This window comes from Oncorhynchus clarkii, chromosome 4 (assembly GCF_045791955.1).
Source record: "Oncorhynchus clarkii lewisi isolate Uvic-CL-2024 chromosome 4, UVic_Ocla_1.0, whole genome shotgun sequence".
NCBI lineage: Eukaryota > Metazoa > Chordata > Actinopteri > Salmoniformes > Salmonidae > Oncorhynchus > Oncorhynchus clarkii.
In genome coordinates this window covers 32,748,893-32,774,630 of record NC_092150.1, presented here as the reverse complement: position 1 = coordinate 32,774,630, position 25,738 = coordinate 32,748,893, and the positions used below count along the sequence as shown (strand labels likewise).

General features: G+C 42.2%; 1 protein-coding gene across 5 annotated transcripts in view; it reads left to right on the top strand.

Annotated features, from left to right (window-relative positions):
• LOC139406733 (ecotropic viral integration site 5 protein homolog) overlaps positions 1–25,738 on the top strand; it is a 90,990-nt gene that overhangs the window by 17,579 nt on the left and 47,673 nt on the right. For 3 of the 5 annotated variants that reach the window (XM_071149709.1, XM_071149712.1, XM_071149710.1), the window contains exons 2-3: positions 11,169–11,428; positions 24,003–24,192. In XM_071149709.1, coding sequence (XP_071005810.1) covers positions 11,250–11,428; positions 24,003–24,192 — 369 coding nt within the window. In that variant the 5' untranslated portion in view covers positions 11,169–11,249. Of the gene's footprint in view, positions 1–11,168; positions 11,429–13,897; positions 13,988–24,002; positions 24,193–25,738 lie in introns of those variants that run through there. The other 2 variants (XM_071149713.1, XM_071149711.1) reach the window with 2 other exon arrangements.

Below are 25,738 nucleotides of genomic sequence, written 5' to 3'. Positions count from 1 at the left end.
CAAGTCAGTTTACAATTTAGATTATAATTTTTTTTACAGTTTTGACTGGTTAATGAGGGTCAGGTAGTCGGAAGCAACATTTACTGAAATTTGCATCCCTTAAAGGAGACATGAGTTGTTACTTTTCAGAAACCGCCTATGAGACTTGATCTGGTAGCGATATCACTATCTGCTCCCGCAGGTTTGTGTAGTAAGTAAATTGAGGTTAGCTTTTTTTTGTAGCTTTTTTTTAGAGATGTCAGTCTGGCCTCCTTACTACTGCGGATCAAAATGACAGGATATGGTTAGTGTCAAAACGTGACTCTATGCTCCCAGAGGTGTAATACAACTTTGTGTCAATCTCATTGTGGCTGAATGTCTGCCTACGTATACAATTAACCTCTATTTGAGTCACTTGACAGTCAAATTTGCGTAACTCCCTAGAATGGGACCCTCCACAGCACTAGGTAGAAACTTGTTGCAGTGCAGCTGGGGATTGTAGGCATCTTCTCTCTAGAGGAACAGCTGTCTGTCTGTATTTTCATTCTAGCAGAATGGTAACAGCAGCTGCTTTTGATACCTTTTGTGTCATGGGATAGGGTAGAGCCATGGGCTTTATTTTAATTTTATATATATATATGAGAGAGAGAGGGATGCCGACTAATTAGTTGTTCTAAACACAACAATATTAGACTTAAAGCTAGTGGAAACTGAGTACAGTAGCTTTCGCTGTGTCTGTCTGTGTCTCTGTCTGTGTCTGTCTCTCTGTATCTGTCTCTGTGTGTCTGTATGTCTGTATCTGTCTGTGTCTCTCTGTCTTCGTCTCTCTGTCTGTGTGTTTGTCTCTCTGTCTCTTTTCTGTGCGTGTGTCTGTCTCTCTTTCTGCGTCTGTCTGTCTCTTTCTGCGTCTGTCTGTCTCTTTCTGCGTCTGTCTGTCTCTTTCTGCGTCTGTCTGTCTCTTTCTGCGTCTGTCTGTCTCTTTCTGCGTCTGTCTGTCTCTTTCTGCGTCTGTCTGTCTCTTTCTGTGTCTGTCTGTCTCTTTCTGTGTGTGTCCGTCTGTCTGTCTCTTTCTGTGTGTGTGTGTCTGTCTGCCTGTCTATCTGTCTGTCTGTGTTCATGCGTGCATACATTTTGAGTATCTCAGGAGGAGGAACAGCACTTTGACCCTGCTTGCCTTGAGTGTGATCAGCATATGACTCTGCAAAGTACCTTAAGACACACAGCGAATCTGCTTTGAGACTATTGTTCAGAAAACTGGAGACAAACTTAGGAGAAGCTTGTCTCAATTCCCTGGAGTGTTACTGATCTTGTCTTTTCTGCCTGAAGTTCTTATCTAATGTTGGGCGTTTTCTCAAACCTGTTTTCCTTTTTGTTGATACTGACTGGATTTCTGCATTGATTGTAAAAACCTTTGGAATAGTAACACTCTTGACAGGTAGGAGTATCTGAGAAGATTTTAATAGTGTCATTTATTTTTATAACTGGGTCATTCCACCCCCAAAAAGCACAAGAAAGAGGATTTTGACACCCACCATCTCAGATTGTTCTGAAGTCGTTTCTGTAGTTAGTAACAGATACGATTAGCATTCCTGAAACAGACAAAACATCTTCAGATTCACAGGGAATACATTACGTGGTATGGAGAAGCAAATCTACAGCTTCATACTACTTGTCAAACATAGGGAACTGATACTTTACAGTTGGTATGGTTTGTGGAGGGATCCGTGGGTGGCTTTTGATTTTTTTTTTTTTGGTATTCCTTCATGTCTTACTCATTGGTAGGAAGAGTGCAAATCAGATGTTGGGTCCTACATTTATTTAATATTATCTGAATCCTGTAGACCTAAATCAAATTGGCCAATTTGAGTGTAGTTCTCCAAGATCAAATAAGGAATGCCAATCTCACCTGTTTCTAACTACAGAAACTATTTCAAAACATTCTGAGATGGTGGGTGTCATGGCTTACTGTATTGACATGGACCGACTCTGCTTCCTTGGTTCCATACTGTATAGTGTGCGATAGCCAACTTCTGTCGTTGTCAAGCCAAAGGCTACATAGATGTTGTTAAAAAGCGCACTGCCGTGCTCCGAGCACGCAAATTGGAGCATGGGAGGGTCGGCGTGTGAGTCCAAATCAAAGTTTGCGAAATCGAGAGCACTTCTTCAATGTGTACTCCGTTTGTACATATTTTGAAGCGTGCATCGACGTAAGCTTCAACAAAGTATGCAAAGAAATATGACACAACCACGTAAAGAACGTTTCTTGAAATCGAAGGTGTCCGTTATTTGAGTTGAAGTGACAGAAAATACTCTCCGACTGCGAGATGATATGTTGCCTAGTCACATCTCATATGTTGCCTGACTACAGTATTTTATCTTGATACATTAATAAATACATGCTGCGGTAATTTTGGCATTGTTACCTGCCTATAATACCCACTGTAGTTGTTTTGTATGTTGTAAGTCAATAGGGCTAGCTACTACTGTTAGCTAACTAGCCAGATAGCCAAGAATAATTGTTAGCTAGCTACCCACAAAGAATTGACATCTACCTGAGAAAATATTGTTTTTAAGTCATTTTGCCGGTTATAGTATTTGGTTAGCTACATTATTACAGTTCACATATAGCTAGCTGATAGTTATTAAGTAAAATGTTTGCTTTGTCTATATCTTGTTTCATCTCTCTTGCCATTGTCCTGGCTAGAAGAAGCAAGGTTCAGTGAAAGGGTAAGTCAATAGGGCTAGCTAGCTAGCCACAAAGAATTGTTAGCTAGCTACCCATGAAGAATTGACAACTACCTTGCATAACATTAGTTTTCGATCATTTTGGGCTGTTTAACTAACGAGCTAGATTACGATTCGCTTAAGCTCAGCAAAAAAAGAAACATCTCTTTTTCAGGACCCTGTCATTCAAAGATAATTTGTAAAAATCCAATTACCTTCACAGTTCTTCATCGTTAAGGAGGCATGAGGACTGCAGATGTGGCCAGGTCAATACATTGCAATGTCCGTACTGTGAGATTCCTAAGACCGCACTACAGGGAGCTGATCGTCCTCGCAGTGGCAAACCACTTGTAACAACGCCTACACAGGATCGGTACACCCAAACATTTGGGGGCAGAACTGCAAAAGCATGTGCGAGCAAGGAGGCCTACAAACCTGACTCAGTTACTCCAGCTCTGTCAGGAGGAATGGGCAAACATTCACCCAACTTATTGTGGGAAACTTGTGGAAGGCTACCCAAAATATTTGACCCAAGTTAAACAATTTAAAGGCAATGCTACCAAATGCTAAATGTGTATGTAAACTGCAGACCCACTGGGAATGTGATGAAAGAAATAAAAGCTGAAATAAATCATTCTCTCTACTATTATTCAGACATTTCACATTCTTAAAATAAAGTGGTGATCCTAACTGACCTAAGTGCGGGGCGGCAATGTAGCCTAGTGGTTAGAGCATTGGACAAGTAACCGAAAGGTTACAAGTTTGAATCCCCGAGCTGACAAGGTACAAATCTGTCGTTCTGCCCCTGAACAAGGCAGTTAACCCACTGTTCCTAGGCCGTCATTGAAAATAAGAATTTGTTCTTAACTGACTTGCCTAGTTAATAAATAAAGGTTTAGATTTTTACTGGGGTTAAATGTCAGGAATTGTGATAAACTGAGTTTAAATGTATTTGGCTAAGGTGTAAACTTCGGACTTCAACTGTACATATGCATACACACAATATATGTGTGTATGTGTATATATGTGTATGTATATGTGTGTGTGTGTGTGTGTGTGTGTGTGTGTGTGTGTATATATATATATATATAGATATACATACATGCATACATACATACATACATACGTACATGCGTACGTACAGTGGGGCAAATAAGTATTTAGTCAGCCACCAATTGTGCAAGTTCTCCCACTTAAAAAGATGAGAGAGGCCTGTAATTTGCATCATAGGTACACTTCAACTATGAGAGACAAAATGAGGGGGAAAAAATCCAGGAAATCACATTGTAGGATTTTTAATGAATTTATTTGCAAAGTATGGTGGAAAATAAGTATTTGGTCAATAACAAACAAGCAAGATTTCTGGCTCTCACAGACCTGTAACTTCTTCTTTAAGAGGCTCCTCTGTCCTCCACTCGTTACCTGTATTAATGGCACTTGTTTGAACTTGTAATCAGTATAAAAGACACCTGTCCACAACCTCAAACAGTCACACTCCAAACTCCACTATGGCCAAGACCAAAGAGCTGTCAAAGGACACCAGAAACAAAATTGTAGATCTGCACCAGGATGGGAAGACTGAATCTGCAATAGGTAGGCAGCTTGGTGTGAATAAATCAACTGTGGGAGCAATTATTAGGAAATGGAAGACATACAAGACCACTGATGATCTCCCTCGATCTGGGGCTCCACGCAAGATCTCACCCCGTGGGGTCAAAATGATCACAAGAACGGTGAGCAAGAATCCCAGAACCACACGGGGGGACCTAGTGAATGACCTGCAGAGAGCTGCGACCAAAGTAACAAAGCCTACCATCAGTAACACACTACGCCGCCAGGGACTCAAATCCTGCAGTGCCAGACGTGTCCCCCTGCTTAAGCCATTACATGCCCAGGCCCATCTGAAGTTTGCTAGAGAGCATTTGGATGATCCAGAATAAGATTGGGAGAATGTCATATGGTCAGATGAAACCAAAATATAACTTTTTGGTAAAAACTCAACTTGTTGTGTTTGGAGGACAAAGAATGCTGAGTTGCATCCAAAGAACACCATACCTACTGTGAAGCATGGGGGTGGAAACATCATGCTTTGGGGATGTTTTTCTGCAAAGGGACCAGGACGACTGATCCGTGTAAAGGAAAGAATGAGTGGGGCCATGTATCGTGAGATTGAGTGAAAACCTCCTTCCATCAGCAAGGGCATTGAAGATGAAACGTGGCTGGGTCTTTCAGCATGACAATGATTCCAAACACACCGCCCGGGCAACGAAGGAGTGGCTTCGTAAGAAGCATTTCAAGGTCCTGGAGTGGCCTAGCCAGTCTCCAGATCTCAACCCCATAGAAAATCTTTGGAGGTAGTTGAAAGTCCATGTTGCCCAGCAACAGCCCCAAAACATCACTGCTCTAGAGGAGATTTGCATGGAGGAATGGGCCAAAATACCAGCAACAGTGTGTGAAGACTTACAGAAAACGTTAGACCTCTGTCATTGCCAACAAAGGGAATATAACAAAGTATTGAGATAAACTTTTGTTATTGACCAAATACTTATTTTCCACCATAATTTGCAAATAAATTCATTAAAAATCCTACAACGTGATTTTCTGGATTTTTTTTCTCATTTTGTCTGTCATAGTTGAAGTGTACCTATGATGAAAATTACATGCCTCTCTCATCTTTTTAAGTGGGAGAACTTGCACCATTGGTGGCTGACTAAATACTTTTTTTGCCCCACTGTACATACAGTACCAGTCAAGGGTTTTTATTTGTACTATTTTTCTACGTTGTATAACAGTATTGAGGACATCAAAACTGTGTAATAACACATGGAATCATGTAGTAACCAAAAAAACAAATCAAAATATATTAGAGATTCTTCAAAGTTGTCACCGTTTGCCTTGATGACACCTTTGCACACTCTTGGCATTCTCTCATCCAGCTTCATGAGGTAGTCACCTGGAATGCATATCAATTAACAGGTGTGCCTTCTTAAAAGTTCATTTCTGGAATTGCTTTCCTTTAATGCATTTGAGCCAATCAATTGTGTTGTGACAAGGTAGGGGTGGTATACAGAAGATAGCCCTATTTGGTAAAAGACCAAGTCCATATTATGGCAAGAACAGCTCAAATAAGCAAAGAGAAGCAACAGTCCATCATTACATTAAGACATTAAGGTCAGTCAATCCGGAAAATGTCAAGAACTTTGAATGTTTCTTCAAGTACAGTCGCAAAAACCATCAAGCACTATGATGAAACTGGCTCTCATGAGGACCACCACTGGAAAGGAAGACCCAGAGTTACCTCTGCTGCAGAAGATACGTTCATTAGAGCTACCAGCCTCAGAAATTGAAGCCCAAATAAATGCTTCAGAGTTCAAGTAACAGACACATCTCAACATCAACTGTTCAGAGGAGACTGTGTGAATCAGGTCTTCATGGTCGAATTGCTGCGAATAAACCACCCACTACTAAAGGACACCAATAAGGGCTCCCGAGTGGTGCAACGGTCTAAGGCACTGCTTCTCAGTGATAGAGGCGTCATTACAGACCCTAGTTCGGTTCCTGGCTTTATCGCAACCGGCCGTGATTGGGAGTGCCATTGGCCCAGCGTCGTCCGTGTTTGGCCGGGGTAGGCCGTCATTGTAAATAAGAATTTATTCTTAACTGACTTGCCTAGTTAAATAAAATAAATAAGAAAAAGAGACCTTCTTGGGCCAAGAAACACGAGCAATGGACATAATATTGTTGGAAATCTTCCTTTAGTCTGAGTCCAAATGTGATATTTTTGGTTCCAACCGCCTTGTCTTTGAGTCACAGAGTAGGTGAACTGATGATCTCTGCATGTGTGGTTCCCACCGTGAAGCATGTAGTGTGGTGGTGCTTTGCTGGTGACGTAGTCTGGGATTTATTTAGAATTCAAGGCACAATTAACCAGCATGGCCACCACAGCGATACACTATCCCACCTGTTTAAAAAAAAATATTGAATTTATTTAACCTTTTATTTAACCTGGTAGGCTAGTTGAGAACAAGTTCTCATTTACAACTGCGATAAAGCAAAGCAGTTCGACACATACAACAACACAGAGTTATTTTTTAATATATACAGTGTATGCAAATTAGGTAAGATAAGGGAGGTAAGGCAATAAATAGGCCATGGTGGCGAAGTAATTACAATATAGCAATTAAACACTGGAATGTGCAGAAGATGAATGTGAAAGTAGAGATACTGGGGTGCAAAGGAGCAAGATAAATAAGTATAGTGGGGATGAGGTAGTTGGATGGGCTATTTACAGATGGGCTGTGTACAGGTGCAGTGATCTGTGAGCTGCTCTGACAGCTGGTGCTTAAAGCTAGTGAGGGAGATATGAGTCTCCAGCTTCAGTGATTTTTGCAGTTCGTTCCAGTCATTGGCAGCAGAGAACTGGAAGGAAAGGCGGCCAAAGGAGAAATTGGCTTTGGGTTTGACCAGTGAGATATACCTGCTGTGGAACGTGCTACGGGTGAGTGCTGCTATGGTGACCAGTGAGCTGAGATAATGTAGATGGTTTGCGCTTAGTGGGAATATCATTTGTTTTTCAACAGGTCAGTGACCCAAAACACCTCCAGTCTGTGTAATTTTAAATGTTTTAAATGTAAAATGTATTTAACTAGGCAAGTCAGTTAAGAAAAGATTCACGGCTTACCGGGGATCAGTGGGTTGTTCATGGGAAGAACAACAGATTTGTACCTTGTCAGCTCGGGGATTCAATCCAGCAACCTTTCGGTTACTGGCCCAACGCTCTAAACACTAGGCTACCTGCCGCCCCAAATGGCTATTTGACCACGAAGGAGAATGATGGAGTGCTGCATCAGATGATGGCCTCCATAATCCCCCGACCTCAACCCATCTGAGATGAGTTGGACCGCAGAGTGAAGGGAAAGCAGTTTCAAGTGCCTAGCTAATGTGGGAACTCCTCTAAGACTGTTGGAAAAGCATTCCAGGTGAAGCTGGTTGAGTGAATGCCAAGAGTGTGCAAAGCTGTCATCAAGGCAAATGGTGGCTACTTTCAGGAATCTCAAATATAAATATATTTTTAATGAACATGTTTTTGGTTACTACATGATTCCATATGTGTTATTTCATAGTTTTGATGTTTTCACTATTATTGTACAATGTAAATAATTGTTTAAAAAAACATTTAGTAGGTGTGTCCAAACTTTTGACTGGTTTCATTAATTCATTCGGAACGCCTTCCTAATATTGAGTTGCACCCCCAGGGCAGCAGGGTAGAGTACCGGGTGGTAGCTGGCTAGTAACAGTGACTAAAGTTCAGGGCAGGGTACTGGGCGTATGCTTGCTAGTGGTGACTGTACAACAGTCTGATGGCCTGTAAGGTATTTTGCCCCTTTCTAATTTCCTCTATTTTTGCATATTTTTGATACTGAATGTTATCAGACCTTCAACCAAACCTGGTATTAGTTAAAGGGAACCTGGATTTACAAATAACACACACAAAGATTACATGGGTCCCATTTTTATTCCTGGCGAAAACCAAACACTGTATTCTACAGTAAGAACCTCATACCAACGGTCAAGTATGGTGGTGGTTCTGTGATGTTTTGGGAATGCTTTGCTGCCTCAGGACCTGGATGACTTGTCTTATTAGAAGGAACCATGAAATATGCTTTGTATAAGATAATTCTACAGGAGAATGTCAGGCCATCTGTCTGTGAGCTGAAGCACAGCTGGGTCATGCAGCAAGACGATGATCAAAAACACAATCAAGTCTACCTGAAAATGGGTAAAAAGCAACCCATTTGAAGTTTTGGAATGGCCTCGTCAAAGTCCAGACCTAATCCCAATTGAAATGTTGCGGCAGGGCATAAAACGAGCAGTAAATGCTTGAAAGCCCTAAAATTGTTGGGTGTAAGTGAGCAATTACTTTTTCACACATGGGCATTGGGTTTTGCATAAATTTGTTTATTCAGTTAATGAGATAAGAATGTAATTGTTATTTGTTCACTAATCTAATATTAGTTTTTGTTAGTATAAAAAAAATATGCGAAAGTAGAGAATTAGAAAGGGCTTTGATGGTCTCCGAGATGGTTACCATACTAGGGGTTGCAAACCCATGTGGGGACGACTGATATGAAAACGTGGTCCCGGAAGAATTTCCAAAATCCTGAGAAATAAAAAATGATATATATCAGCAAAAATTGAAACGTCCTCTCACTGTCAACTGTGTTAATTTTCAGCAAACTTAACATGTGTATGAACATAAGATTCAATAATTGAGACATAAACTGAACAGGTGCTACAGATGTGACTAACAGAAATTGAATAATGTGTCCCTGAACAAGAGGGGGGTCAAAATCAAAAGTAACAGTCAGTATCTGTTGTGGCCATCAGCTGCATTAAGTACTGCAGTGCATCTCTTCCTCATGGACTGCACCAGATTTTCCAGTTCTTGCTGTGAGATGTTACCCCACTCTTCCACCAATTTAGTGGAATTAAATTGGCGCGTGTACAGTATATTCGTTTGTCACACGTACAGTATATAGAGCCTTTGAGTGGGAAATCAGCTACTGCTGCAGCATCTTGTGGTGCTTTCAAGACAACTGGGAACTTAGAACAAATACGAGCTCAAATCAGGACTTCAGTGATCTTCAGGTCGGAAAGATGTAGCTCAAGAACAGCGGTTCCCAACCTCTTTTGTTTACTGTACCACCAACTGAATTTTGCTCTGCCCGGAGTGCCCCCTCGTGTCTTTTACCAGTAGGCCTATGGTCTCATAAGTCTTCTCAAGTACCCCCTGTGTATAGTCCAAGTACCCTCATGGGTCCTAGTACCCCTGGTTGGGAATCACCGCTCTAGAAAGACGCCCGTGTTTGCAAGTTTTTGAAATTCCGAGTTGGATGACTGTTTTTTTCCCCCCAGTTGTCTTGAACACACTGAAGTCGGAGGTTTCCGAGTTCCCAGTTGTTTTGAATAAGCAGCATCAAACCTTCAAACCTTAAATTGCTTCAAAGTAGCCTATTCGATCTGATCTCTTTCTACATTTCTAAAGGATATTTTCATCACATGAAACTACTTGCATGTGTATTGCCCTTTTGACAACTGTTTTCCCGCTTAATTGCATTATGGAATGAACATTCACACGCAGCCTACTGCCTTGTGTGCATTTCTGTGCTAATAATGTGAATAAATAATAGTTTTAACATTTTAAAGCTAAATGTTCTGATCTGTTGTATCATTCATTGCTTTTTAACAGGTTTTCTTTTATGTATCCTAGGCCTACTGGTTGTATGAATTTGGGATCTATCGTCCCAGAGTCTGTTTTGGAATAGCCTCTTTCTTTCTCGACAAGCTGACCAATAGAGTAGGTAGCCTAAGCGTTTCTATAATAGTAGATTTACATAGGCTAGTGATTTTGCTGTTTGTTACTCGTCTTGTTGGCCGAGGAAAAGTAAATGTGGGCAGTTATTCTAACAGCTTCAAAGTGCACTTCAGAATTCGGTAAGAAAGACTGCACATCGTTGCATCCTCGACTTGAATGCTCTGTTAATATAAATAACCATATTCTAAATGTTATTTCTGTCATTCTGAGAATCGTGGGTGGATGCCCTAATGAGGTTGCACACCCAATGCATGTGGGTCCGGTAAATTATTCAAATGTAAATTCAAATGTTGCAGGTCAAATGTCCGCCGCCACATTTTCCTAACGGAAACCCTGTCTCACCACCTGAGGGCTGCCCGGCATGGAGTCCAGGATCCAGGTGCAGATGGAGGTGTTCAGTCCCAGGGTCCTTAGCTTAGTGATGGGCTTAGAGGGCACTATGGGTTTGAACTCTGAGCTGTAGTCAATGAACAGCATTCTCATATAGGTGTTCCTTTTGTCCAGGTGGTAAAGGGCAGTGTGGAGTGCAATAGAGATTGCATCATCTGTGGATCTGTTGGGGTGAAATGGAGTGGGTCCAGGGTTTCTGGGATGATGGTGTTGATGAGCCATGACCAGCCTTTGAAAGCATTTCATGGCAACAGATGTGAGTGCTATGGGGCGGTAGTCAATTAGACCGGTTACCTTGGTGTTCTTGGGCACAGGGACTATGGTGGTTTGCTTGAAACATAGGTATTACAGACTGGGTCAGGGAGAGGTTGAAAATGTCAGTGAAGACACTTTCCAGCTGTACAGCGCATACTCTGAGTAAGCATCCTAGTAATCCTTCTGGTCCTGTGGTGTTGTGAATGTTCACGTCTTTGGGTCTTACTCACATCGGCTACGGAGCGCATGATGAAACTACACACTAACACAGTCACACATCAGTGTGGTTTTCAATAGTCCTTTTTGTTCTCTGGCTATCCAGTGTCCATAACTAAAGCATTACCAAAAAGCCCAAAATCCATGAAACAGACAAGGAAGGAAGTTAAATTGTAAAGGCCTCCTCCAGTCCTCCTACAGCTCACATGAGTCCTTATCTCCTCCACAGGTGGCGACTGAAAAGGTTGCAGGCAAGCTGAGTTCTACACTCTCATGGGTGAAGAACTCAGTGTCACACACGGTCAGTCAGATGGCTAGCCAGGTGGCCACGCCGTCTAGCCAGGTGGCAACGGTGCCCTCGTCCCTGCAGACCACCACAGCCACCTCGTCCTCCACCTCCCTCTCCTCCTCGTCCCCCACTTCGGCATCGCCTGCAAAGCTCAGCCCAGATGAACTGGAGCTGCTGGCCAAGCTGGAGGAGCAGAACAGGTGAGGGGATCATGTTAAACAATCAATCACTCAATAACTGCCAAGTGTCAACATCATTCATGTTTCTGTTATGTCAGTCATTGACAGCAACTTAATTAGCACATCTCAGGTAACATTGTTTAGATTGGGAAGTTAGTCTAGCCAGCTATCTAAACTTGTAATAATCGTGGTCGAGTTACCGACCGGGGGTCCCCATGATTTTGTTAGTTACGCTCACTCAGATATCATATTAAAAATGGCTAAATCTTCTCTTATCCACATGGCAAAATGTGTAGAAATGTAGCAAACTTGCTTTAAAACTACAACATGTATCTATGCTCCATGGAAAAATGTGTAGAACTCTTAAATGTAAATCTCACCGCTGTCTTGGGGGGGGGCTAAAATGTCTTGCTCTTCATGATGAGTTCAGATTTTTTTGTGGCCCCCACCCGCTTCAAAGTTGCCCATCCCTGTTGTAGACCATTGGCAAAGCCATTGGTTATGTAATGTTAATTGTCCATCTAGCAATAGAATTGCATGACACCCAACAACAGTGAGTATAATATTAACTGTGGTTGTGAAGGCATGGCACAATCATCTTAGTAAGAACAGCCAGCCACACTCTGTCACCTGAAGTTTTCATTAGCTGAAACAAGATTAGTGTGCATTTAGTCCCCACTGCTGTCGCTCCACTCTCTCTATTTCTCCCTTTTCTCCCACCACTCTCTCCTTCTGTCCCTCCTATGGCTCTCACCCTGCTTTTATAAGAAGTCTCAGTGTTGACATGGAAACGATGATAACTGGGAAGTGCAGCCGGTTGCTTGGGTTTATACTCACTGCTGTGTAAAGCCTTCTCAAGTATCTCAAGTGAAGAATACTGTATTCCGAGCCCTGTGAGATGTAGCCTTGGCTTTTACAGACCGAATGAAGGGTGGGTGAACTGATCTGTTTCAAGTGTGAGAGCGATGCTCATAGTGGGGCTGAGACAAACTGTAGTAGGACACATTTGAAGGTGAAACTATCTGCACAATCTGCTGTGTTAGATGAGCAGGAAGTGAGAGTGATATTTGAAAATGTTTTTTCCCCCCATGCTCTGTAAGCTTGGCTATAGACTGAGAGAGAGACTTCTGCTTTCACTAGTGATGGATGATTCTTATCCTCTTCTAGCTCCTTTTGGCATCAGTCTCTCACTCCATGGACTGTACCACAATGATGTCTCACTAGATTTTATTATTCAACTTTTCCTTTTCATTGTCCTGGGCAGACCTCTAAGCACCTTCTTGAACAAAGGGTGGACAGAAGGCGTGGTGATGTAGAGGGGACTTCTGGGCTATTTGATCTTTGACCCAGATCTCAACCCCTGCAAGCAGGGCCACAGCTGGCCTCTTTCACGAGGCACATGTCCCTGCTGCCCCTCCCTTTTCTTCCCTCTTCCATCCCTCCCTCCTTCCCTGTGACTGACAACAATACCCTATCATCTGCCACAGCCCACAAAGACCCTCATGTCACCCTATTAAAATGTAGAGTGCTTGTTGCCCCCTTAGAAAAGGCTGTGTCAGGTAGGAAGCACGATTTTAAGGATCATTGTTAATGTGGCCCGAAAATGTCGTTGCTCATTAATGTTTTCAACAACAAACAAAAAAAGTTTTAATTGACATCTTTCCATTGAAAATAGTCATCTTTGAAGAAGGAAAAAGCAAATCATATTCACTGCATGAAGACTCATTCAGGCATATGATATCCCACTGATATTGATGTTGAGATTCCTTGTTCCTCCCCTAATGAATGCCAAGATGAAAAACAGAAATGTACAGTGCATTCGTAACGTATTCAGACCCCTTCCCTTTTCCCATATTTTGTTACGTTACTGCCTTATTATAAAATTGATTAAATAAACAATTTCCCTCATAAATCTACACACAATGCAAAGCGAAAACAGATTTTTAGAAATTGTTGCAAATGTATTTCAAAAAGAACTACACAGAAATACCTTATTCAGACTCGAGGCTGTATATTGCTGCAAAAGGTGCTTCAACAAAGTACTGAGTAAAAGGTCTAAATATGTATGTAAATGTGATATTTCTGTTTTATATACACACGCACACACGTTTGGTAAAATGTATAACCTGTTTTTGCTTGGTCATTATGTGGTGTTGTGGGTAGATTGATGAGGAAAATTGTTTATTTAATCCATTTTAGAATAAGGCTGTAATGTAACAAAATGTGGAAAAAGGGAAGGGGTCTGAATACTTTCTGAATGCTCTGTACATGCCTAGCTATCCTCTCTCTCTTTCTGACTGAGCAGGCAGGCACTGATGTGCAGCAAAAACTAGGCTATTATCTGTGGGAACTGACAGATTACTTTTGTATTTTGAAATCCATGTTTGGAGAAGGCCTTTGTACCATGTAGAGTAGATAAGAGGTGTGTGTGTGTGTGTGTGTGTGTGTGTGTGTGTGTGTGTGAGTGAGAGAGACAGGGACAAGAGTCCCAGACTCAGTTCAGCCAGTTCACCAGGCTGGTAGCTTCTCTGGATCTTCTACATAACAAAGACATAAAGAAAGCACCATGAGTCTGTCTTGGTAAGCAACACAAGGATTGTTACTTCTCTTTCTAGATCACATGGCTCTTTTCTTGTTACCAAGAGGCCACAACGGAAGACGGTGTAACTGACATGGATTATTTGGCAACAAACCACATCGACTCGTTTAAATAGTTCCTCTCCTAGGAATCTTTGTGATTTCCGTCTCTTATTCTGGTTATGCTAAATGTAATGGAGCCTGTACTTAAACTTTTCAGTAAATCTCAATGGTTTCATGTATTTTGTTTTGAGCCGTCTGTGAGAACCCAGTATGACCTGTTTGTGTACTGGTGAATTATTAGCTGAGGAGCAGCGACTAGGCTACATTTGGACCTCCGCTTTCCTGTCTGCCACAGTGTATGTGCCAACTTACACTGTTCATTCTATCAACATTTGTGATGTATTTCTGAAAATAACATTGCATGAAATCTTCCATGGAGAGAGAAATTCTGCAGCATTGAAGGTCCCCAAGAACACAGTGGCCTCCATCATTCTTCAATGGAAGAAGTTTGGAACCACCAAGACTCTTCCTAGAGCTGGCCGAACAAACTTTATGGTGGAGTGGTCAGACGGAAGCCACTCCTCATGCATCATGTTGTGGTGATGTTTTCCAGTGGCAGGGACTGGGAGACCAGTCAGGATCGAGGGAAAGATGAACGGAGCAAAGTACAGAGAGATCCTTGATAACCTGCTCCAGAGCACTCAGGACCTCCGACTGGGGTGAAGGTTTACCTTCCAACAGGACAATGACCCTTAGCACACAACCAAGACAATGCAGGAGTGGCTTTGGGACAAGTCTCTGAATGTCCTTGAGTGGCCTTGACTTAAACCCGATAGAACATGTCTGGAAAGACCTGAAAATAGCTGTGCAGCTCCCCATCCGACCTGACAGAGCTTGAGAGGATCTGCAGAGAAGAATGGAAGAAACTCCCCAAATACAGGTGTGCCAAGCTTGAAGCATCATACCCAAGACTGCTGTTCTTTCTGCCAAAGGTGCTTCAGGAAAGTACTGAGTAAAGGGTCTGAATGCTTATGTAAATGTGACATTTCAGGTTTTCTATTCGTAATAAATTAGCAAAAAATTCTAAAAACCTGTGTTTGCTATGTCATTATGGGGTGTTGTGTGTAGACTGAGGCGAAATAAGGCTATAACGTAACAAAAAGTCAAGAGGTCTGAATACTTTCCGAAGGCACTGTGCCACCGGTATGATGCAAAACTACTTGTTTACTGTTCTAATTATGTATGGCATATGGCCAATGTAGGGAAAATGGAAAAGAAAACGCAGCACACTGCTGCTCATGTTCCCAGGTGATATTTATTTACAGCAACGTTTCGACCCTTAGGTCTTCAATTGGCATCCTTATCCCAGGTGGGGGTGGAAGGTCCTATGTACCTAATATATAGGGGCAGTACTCATCTCATCACTTCCTGAAACAGGAGGTAAAAAAAAATGTATATCATAGTTTCACAATATTAACATTCAATGGGGCGGCAGGTAGCCTAGTGGTTCGAGGCTTGCGTCAGTAACTGAAAGGCAGTTTTTAATTTATTTTACGTTTATTTAACTAGGCAAGGCAGTTAAGAACAAATTCTTATTTTCAATGACGGCCTAGGAACAGCGGGTTAACTGCCTGTTCAGGGGCAGAACGACAGATTTGTACCTTGTCAGCTCAGGGATTTGAACTTGCAACCGTCCGGTTACTAGTCCAACGCTCTAACCACAAGGCTACCCTGCCGCCCCACTGTTCCCAGATAGCCAAGCCAGTTAAGACAACCTATCAAATAAAAATATATATATTAACATTCAATGATCTATATAAACGCTGGTGCTGACTAGGGGAGTAGAACACTTAAATGAGAGCCGCACACTCTAGGAGCTCAGATGCAAAAATGTAATGTCCAACGCTTCGACAGACAAGCTGTCTTCATCAGGGTATAATGAGGTGACGCGTTTATATAGTGTCCAAAGACACACTGGTGTCTGTAAACATGGCTGGGTGTGGCCTGATATTGGTTAATTCTCATATATTAAAATAGCATACATATGAATGGATAGCGTACGGTCATGGATACAATTTGGCTACATAAGCCTACAAACATTTACAATGCATAGCAAAATCACAAGAATGGCTTCAGATCAAAGTCCACGTTGAGGCCGAAGGCAGCAAGGGTCTTTATATTAAAGATCCAGGCAGCCTCTCATTTTAACAATAAATTGTCGATGTAATCAGATTTAACAACTATCGCTCACGTACGGGGGTCTTTTAAAAACCATACGTGGGGGATATTTAAAAATGGGTTTCAATTGTGGGTCAGTATCAATAATGTATCAGTGCTTCCTGATAATGAAGGCCTTAAATGCCTTCTCCAATGGTGAGTTTTGGGTAAAGCATGATGGAACTTTGACTTTTGGTTGAAGGCTTTAGACCTTCAAAACAATCCTTGGCATGTTTTACCCAATTGTCTTTGTACCCCGTTTCCTTAAATCTTTGAGTGAGGTCCTTGGTCTGTTTCTGATAAGATGCATCAGAGCTGCATATTCTTCTGATACGACTGAATTGACTTATAGGGAGCCTTTTAATAAGTGGACGTGGATGAAAGCTGTTACCTCTAAGGAGAGTATTTCTGCCCGTGGGTTTCCAATAGAGATCTGCAGAGAGGGAGGTTTTGTCGTTAATAACCATCACACCAAGAAAACTGATTTGTGATATGTCATAGTTAATGGTGACGTGAAGGTGTTCATTCATGGAGTTAAGGTAAGCATGGAATTCCAAAAGATCTTCCTGGATAGATCAAGAAAATTCAAATATCTCAGAATTAGGAGAATATTGGAGAGAAAGGGGTTAAGGTCTGGATTCAGCACCACCTGTTTTTTAAACATTCCTAGATATAGGTTAGCATGATTAGGAGCATTAGTGCTCCTCATCGCTGCCCCTTTTAGTCTGGAGGAAAAAGTCTCCTCTGAAGAGAAAATAGTTGGAGTTTAGTACCAGTTCAGCCAAGTCCACAATACAATTAGTGCTGGGAATAGCATTAGAGGGACATTCATTGAGGTAGAACATGAGGGCCTCTAGGCCGCCCTGATGGGGGATGTTAGTATATAGACTGGTAACATCGAGTACACGTAATAGAATTTTCAGGTATATGGTCCACAGATTTTTTCATTTATTTTTTAAATCATAGTGTCTAGTAGACATGGGGAGGGAGATCACCCAGGGTTTCACAAAATGGTCTACAAAGGTAGTGATATTCTCTGTCAGAAATCCATTACTACTCACAATGGGCCTGCCTGGTATAGGTAGTGTCATGCATGCGCTTGTGAATTTTGGGTAGAGCGTATATGACCGCTGTGGTTGGGCAGTCAACTTTCATAACCTCATATTCGGTCTTTGTAATTTCCCCTTCATTCAAAAATGTTGACAATTTATCATGGATCAGAGACTTGAATTGATTAGTAGGGTCCAATGGGAGTCTTTTGTCAAATTCATCGTCACTAAGTTGTCTCAGTATTTCATTTTCATAGCCTGCTGTATTTAGTATCACTATTGCACCAACCTTTGTCGGCAGGTTTTATAATCATACTGGAGTAATATTTCAGTTCCATAAGAGATTCTTTCTCTGCTTTGGACATATTGTGGAATACCTTATATATATTTTTTTTCTTAGCCAGGAGATTATGTACATCTTTCTCAACTAGGCGGCAACATATTTCTCATGAGAAGGATTTATTTTAGGTGGTAACAATTAGAGGTCGACCGATTTTATGATTTTTTTTCAACGCTGATACCGATTATTGGAGGAACAAAAAAAAAACGATACCAATTAATCGAACAATTTAAAAAATATATATATATTTGTAATAATGACAATTACAACAATACTGCATGAACACTTAACGCACGAAAGTGCTGTTTGAATGAATGCTTACGAGCCTGCTGGTGCTTACCATCGCTCAGTTAGACTGCTCTATCAAATCATAGACTTAATTATAACATAGGCTCGTATTTCTGTGTTACTAAGGTCATTAATATGGTCGAATCCGGAAACTATCACCTCGAAAACAAAACATTTATTATTTCAGTGAAATATGGAACCGTTCCGTATTTTATCTAAGGGGTGGCATCCATAAGTCTAAATATTCCTGTTACATTGTACAACCTTCAATGTTATGTCATAATTACGTAAAATTCTGGCAAATTAGTTCGCAAAGAGCCAGGAGGCCCAAACTGTTGCATATACCCTGACTCCACGTGCAATGAACGCAAGAGAAGTGACACAATTTCACCTGGTTAATATTGCCTACTAACCTTCTTTTAGCTAAATTTGCAAGTTTAAAATATATACTTCTGTGTATTGATTTTAAGAAAGACATTGATGTTTATGGTTAGGTACACGTTGGAGCAACGATAGTCCTTTTTCGCGAATCGATTATATGCAACGCAGGACACGCTAGATAAACAAACTAGTAATATCATCAACCATGTGTAGTTATAACTAGTGATTATGATTGATTGATTGTTTTTTATTAGATAAGTTTAATGCTAGCTAGCAACTTACCTTGGCTTCTTACTGCATTCGCGTAACAGGCGGGCTCCTCGTGAGGCAGGTGGTTAGAGCGTTGGACTAGTTAACCGTAAGGTTGCAAGATTGAATCCCCGAGCTGACAAAGTAAAAATCTGCCGTTCTGCCCCTGAAACAAGGCAGTTAACCCACCGTTCCTAGGCCGTCATTGAAAATAAGAATGTGTTCTTAACTGACTTGCCTAGTTAAATAAAGGTGTAAAGATTTTTTTTATAATAATCTGCAAAATCAGCATCCAAAAATACCAATTTCCAATTGTTATGAAAACTTGAAATCGGCCCTAATTAATCGGTCGACCTGAAGTAACAATGTGATTTTCCTTTTAAAATATGTATTTTCCCTTGTCATGTCCTCAGGGCTGGAGTCAAGTTCATTGTCATTCAGGTGGTTATCCATGGGAAAAACATAAGCACGGTTTCCTGTCTGGTTACTAATATTGTTAAATAGATTAACATTGGCAGGTGCAAAGGGAGCAACTCCATTACCAAGAAAGTTTTGGAAGTCTATAACTGTATCAAATTCCTTGGCCTGTGATGTTGGTACAAATGATAGTCCCTTACCTAGGGCAGATGTATCAGATCTACCAAGAACATGTATCTTACCTAGAACATGTATCATGTTCTGCTGGACAGGTTTATTACCGTGTCTTGCTCCGTGTGTCGAGCGGGGATTTTGGGTGTTGCCAAGATGTGTTGTGCCTAAGAACAGCCTTTAGCCATGGTATATTGGCCATATACTACACCCCCTCGGCCCTTATTGGTTAGGTGTATTCCCTCACACCCCCGTACAGCTGTGATGACATAGGGCTCTGCATTCAGCAACAGCCTTCTCACTTTATAGGCCTCTCGTATGATACTGTACCTGGTCTGGCATCTAGCTTACTGTTTTCTAGATTAGTTGCCATTGAAAGTGAGGTTATGTTTTAATTAAAGTAAACATTTTGTTTTTTACAACCACATCTTTCTTTTTTAATGTAAATGGGATGTTGTAGAAGGGTGCAGACACTTTTTTTTGTTGTTGTGATTTCACGTTTTTGAGAAATTTACCCCAAACAGCAAAGCACTTCCTCAGTATGGTGGCGCTGAAAAAAACATGAACAAAGGCTGCATAAAGACTCAAATACATCCCTTTTTAGAAACAACAAAGCTCTCACTATAGTGATGCAGGTCTTTTAGATGTTGCACACATGAAATTGTATCATTCTGAACTTTACCCGCAATTTTATTTTCCCTTTTTGTGTGACTCGAGGGCAATAAAAGGCTATCCAGCTATTCCATTCTCCCTGTAGCCTGCTGCTACAGGTAACTGGCAAAATAATGGAAACGCAAACAAATCAAATGTATTTATATAGCCCTTCGTACATCAGCTGATATCTCAAAGTGCTGTACAGAAACCCAGCCTAAAACCCCAAACAGCAAGCAATGCAGGTTTTGAAGCACGTTGGCTAGGAAAAACTCCCTAGAAAGGCCAAAACCTAGGAAGAAACCTAGAGAGGAACCAGGCTATGAAGGGTGGCCAGTCCTCTTCTGGCTGTGCCGGGTGGAGATTATAACAGAACATGGCCAAGATGTTCAAATGTTCATAAATGACCAGCATGGTCAAATAATAGGTCTGGGACAGGTAGCACGTCCGGGGAACAGGTCAGAATTCCATAGCCGCAGACAGAACAGTTGAAACTGGAGCAGCAGCACGGCCAGGTGGACTGGGGACAGCAAGGAGTCATCATGCCAGGTAGTCCTGAGGCATGGTCCTAGGGCTCAGGTCCTCCGAGAGAGAGAAAGAAAGAGAGAATTAGAGAGAGCATACTTAAATTCACACAGGACACCGGATAAGACAGGAGAAGTACTCCAGATATAACAAACTGACCCTAGCCCCCCGACACATAAACTACTGCAGCATAAATACTGGAGGCTGAGACAAGAGGGGTCAGGAGACACCGGCCCCATCCGATGATACCCCCGGACAGGGCCAAACAGGAAGGATATAACCCCACCCACTTTGCCAAAGCACAGCCCCCACACCACTAGAGGGATATCTACAACCACCAACTTACCATCCTGAGACAAGGCCGAGTATAGCCCACAAAGATCTCCGCCACGGCACAACCCAAGAGGGGGCTCCAACCCAGACAGGAAGATCACATCAGTGACTCAACCCACTCAAGTGACGCACCCCTCCTAGGGACGGCATAAAGGAGCACCAGTAAGCTAGTGACTCAGCCCCTGTAATAGGGTTAGAGGCAGAGAATCCCAGTAGAGAGAGGGGAACCGGCCAGGCAGATCAGCAAGGGCGGTTCGTTGCTCCAGAGCCTTTCCGTTCACCTTCCCACTCCTGCGCCAGACTACACTCAATCATATGACCCACTGAAGAGATGAGTCTTCAGTAAAGACTTAAAGGTTGAGACCGAGTTTGCGTCTCTCACATGGGTAGGCAGACCATTCCATAAAAATGGAGCTTTATAGGGGAAAGCCCTGCCTCCAGCTGTTTGCTTAGACATTCTAGGGACAATTAGGAGGCCTGCGTCTTGTGACCATAGCGTACGTGTAGGTATGTACGGCAGGACCAAATCAGAGAGATAGGTAGCCCATGTAATGCTTTGTAGGTTAGCAGTAAAACCTTGAAATCAGCCCTTGCCTTGACAGGAAGCCAGTGTAGGGAGGCTAGCACTGGAGTAATATGATACAATTTTGGGGTTCTAGTCAGGATTCTAGCAGCCGTATTTAGCACTAATTTAAGTTTATTTAGTGCTTTATCCGGGTAGCCGGAAAGTAGAGCATTGCAGTAGTCTAACCTAGAAGTAACAAAAGCATGGATGAATTTTTCTGCATCATTTTTGGACAGAAAGTTTCGGATTTTTGTAATGTTACGTAGATGGAAAAAAGTGTCTTAAGGCTTTGGGCCACCACGGGCTGCCAGAACAGCTTCAATGTGACTTGGCATAGATTCTACAAGTGTCTGCAACTTCCTGTGTGGATGCACCCCATGCTTTCAATATACTTTGTGTCCCTCATTTACTCAAGTGTTTCCTTTTATTTTGATACCTGTAGAATGGACAGAGAGGTATTGCTCGAGTCGCTACAAAATGGAATATAACTTTGCTGATAATGTTTGGAACGAGACCAGTTCATGTGTACAATATCTACAGACCTGCATCACAATCTACACAACGAGGATGCAGAAGTGAATTGCTGTTCTGGGTATGTTTCTCAAACATGTAAAACCACAAACTGTAAAACCCTTGCTGGTGCCGTTCTAGCTGTGACAGTAACCCAGGCCTACCCTGACCCCCTCTCTCCTGACCCAAATATGGCTGTAACCCTACCCAGTCTGTGAGCTCTCCCAGTGACGTCACCATGCACCCGAGAGGCCCAGGCCCTTTTTCCGAGATCAGATTTATGGGCCTTTGTGTCGTAGGCCCAGACATAGCCTCTTCCCAACTGGCACCCTATTCCCTATGTAGTGCACTACTTTTGACCATAGCCCTTGTGTAAGGTAGTGCACTACAGGAGACTAGGTTGCAATTTGGGACGCACCCAAGGGCTTGTCCGCAGTGCACTGTATAGGATGATAGGCATGGTTCCCTCTCACAGGCCAGGGGCCTGTTCAGTGTTTCCTCTGCAATCATTTAACTGTGGCGCTGCGCCACGGCAAAATCATTCTCGCCACGCCAAAAAAAGATGTGACACATTTACTTTCCCTCTGCAAACAAAACGAGTAATGAATAGAAAAACCAGACAACCCCATAGTAGAATAGTTTGTCTATTTACTTAGTCATCTTGTTGTGCGTTCTAAGCGAGATAAATATTTATTTCAAGGCGCATTCAACCTGCAAGTGCCATGGTGAGGGAAACATGCATTTTGACAAGCAGTCAATGCAATACAATTCCTAATGTAATGTGGGAAACCGCTGTTTTAATGGCCTTTTGTTAAAAAGAGCGCATTCCAGCTTTACATTCCTAATTTATTTATTTCTCCATTCCTAAATATACGCAAACTGCACCGTTTTAAACCTGTACATTTTAGCATTGGCATGGTTAAGCACGTTCTGAAATGAGATTTTTTTTTAAGTGGTCATGTTTTGTTCAAAATTAGGATCACATTGAAGTAATAGGTAAATAATTGTGCAAGTCCACTTTGTTTTCTGTCACCTGGGACCTTAATGCAAGTTAAAGGTTCATTTTAAATATCAGCCTGACTGAAAAATGTGTTTGGAGTGGACTGTAAAAATGCAATGTCAACCTTTGTCCTATAGTGATTATGTACCCATAAAAATGGTGATATATGACGCTATGGCCCCAAATCAGCTTAACTCACAGTTGGGCTATAGCCTGGGCAGAGGCTAAGTGCAGGCAGTGGCAAATCTTTTCAAATATTCCTTTCTGGTGGAGGAGCAGAACAGGTGTCTGTCTGTCTGTCTGCGACGCTTACATGTTGGAGCAGTGATTGTGGGATGAGGAATGCGCTGTTTTACTGCAGTGAGCTAGTTTATAGGTCCACTTCATGGGCTGGATAGAAGCAGTCCACCATCTTCTACCAACTGGATAATTGCTTTATTTAGCTAGCAAATAGATCCAAGTTGGCCAGAATTGAAATATATAGATCAGCTGGCTGCTGGCTACTCACTACTGCGTTGGCTTGTGCTTGAGAGACCTGTGTACATGTTCTGTAATGCCTGCTACAAGAAGTGAGTCATTATTGGTGAATTGCGATGTTGTCACCATGGGCGATAGACTATGCTGTCGTAATATCGCCCGACCCTAGTATTGACCCTGATGAAGTGATCATGGTGGTTGTTCAAGGCTTTACTATCTATGTTCACTGCATTTTTGGTCGAGGAAACGAGCAGAAGTGCAGTGACGGGATGTGTTGTCCTGTCCACCTTTTTGAAGAGATGCACTATAAGCCTTACTGTCTGTAACCCCATCGACCCTACATCCAGGGCTCAGAGCTGTGGCGGCAGCAGGCTTTGCTCCTATCATCGCTGGGGCTGCTGTTAGGCTTCTCCTTGGCTGTGGCTCTGCTGTCATAAAGCTGTACTACACCTCACAATTTCTACCTTCTTAATCAAGCTTATCTGTTTTTAGCGCTGCTCTAGAAGTGCCAGCATGATTTGGATAAATGTTCCGCTACAATTATTGGGTTACTTGCGTCAAGCGTTTACTCAATGTCCAGTAAACCCACTCTGCTTTCACTGCCCATATCAAATTATTGGCACTAATGAAAGGTTTCAGATTGACAGGGACATTGGCAGTTATGCTACATTGTTACCTGTGTCTATAATTTTGTATTTGAGCTGCTTTCACTTCCAAACATAGAATGAAATGTTCCCTCATTCAGTCTGAGTCTAATGTCTCTCATTGCAGATCTTGTAGGCCTAAGTTGAACGGTCAAAAGAGGAAAGAAATGCTTAAGCCTGTTGTGCTTGTCTCTTTAGGTTGCTGGAGACGGACAGTAAGTCCCTCCGCTCTGTGAACGGATCCAGACGTAACAGCGTCTCCAGCCTCGTGTCCAGCTCCTCGGCTTCCTCCAACCTGTCTCACCTGGAGGAGGACTCCTGGATCCTCTGGGGACGCATAGTCAATGAGTGGGAGGAGGTCCGAAAGAAGAAGGAGAAGCAGCTCAAGGTGAGACACTACTAGGGTATAGGTTCCTCTGAAAGAGTTACAGGAAACTCTTTCGACCTGGGGAAGCTGATCCCAAGTGGCTCCCTCCGCCTTTCCCTTGGGCTTAACCCTGGCCTTCTGTAAGGTGGAGGCAATATGGTGGATGTTCCCCATGACACAGGTGACCAACGGTTGTCTATGAGCCAATGTATGCTTCGGACTAACTGCTAACCTTGTGCATTAGTCGTACCATAATGAGATCCTGTTACTGTTATAAGACTGTAATGGCAAGCTAGCAACAAGTAACTAACACAAGTATTTGTAATCAATGAAGTTAGTCGGCTTAGAAGCTGTTGTACAGTGCGGGCTATGTTTCATGTTGTAGATACTTTATTGTTCAGGTCTAATTCCAAAGGCCAGGTACGTCCCTCAGTGACCCCTATTGTGGCTGTTTTGTCATTGAACTTATGGTGTCAGTTCTGGTCTAGTTTTTTGTTCTCAGTGCCCCCTGCAAACTGATCGTGTGTAGTGCCCCTTTGCACTGAAACCATATCTATTCTACTATAGTTGCTACAGCAGTGGTTTCCACTAGCGCTGGCTGTCGGCACTTTTTCCACTTAAATTAACTAGGCTACTTTTCAATTCACTAGTCAGAAAAAAGTCTGCTGAGCCCGCCATCATCTAGCAATCTATTGATAGGACGGGCGCCTGTCAGTCACAAAGTGAGCGATGACAGGGAACCACTGCTGATCCTGTCTTTGGTTGTGTGTGTGTGTGTTGTGATTGCAGTCAAATTTCTACATGAAGGGAGAGAGCATGAAATTAAAGACCACACCTAAATTACATTCTATTTGTATTTGAGCAATATGATTGGCCATGCATTCAAGCACCACCATGCTCCCGCGAATCACTTCTCGAGCAGTACATGAGTTGATGACTTTACACAGCACATGGGAGCTGTCCAGAGCAAAAAGAAGTGGCCATCAATCTACTCGCTGAGCTTATTTATTTGGGGGAAAGAGATTTACAAAAGTAAACCTTGAATAGTGAACATACAAGCACATACAGTTGAAGTTGGAGGTTTACATATATCTTAGCCAAATACATTTAAACTCAGTTTTTCACAATTCCTGACATTTAATCCTAGTTAAAATTCCCTGTCTTAGGTCAGTTAGGATCACTACTTTATTTTTAAGAATGTGAAATGTCAGATACTATTATAGTAGCGAGAATGATTCATTTCAGCTTTTATTTCTTTCATCACATTCCTAGTGGGTCAGAAGTTTACATACACTCAATTAGTATTTGGTAGCATTGCCTTTTTATTGTTTAACTTGGGTCAAATGTTTCGAGTAGCCTTCCACAAGTTTCCCACAATAAGTTGGGTGAATTTTGGCCCATCCCTCCTGGCAGAGCTGGTGTAACTGAGTCAGGTTTGTAGGCCTCCTTGCTCGCACACACTTTTTCAGCTCTGCCCACAAATTTTCTGTATGATTGAGGTCAGGGCTTTGTGATGGCCACTCCGATACCTTGACTTTGTTGCCCTTAAGCCATTTTGCCACAACAT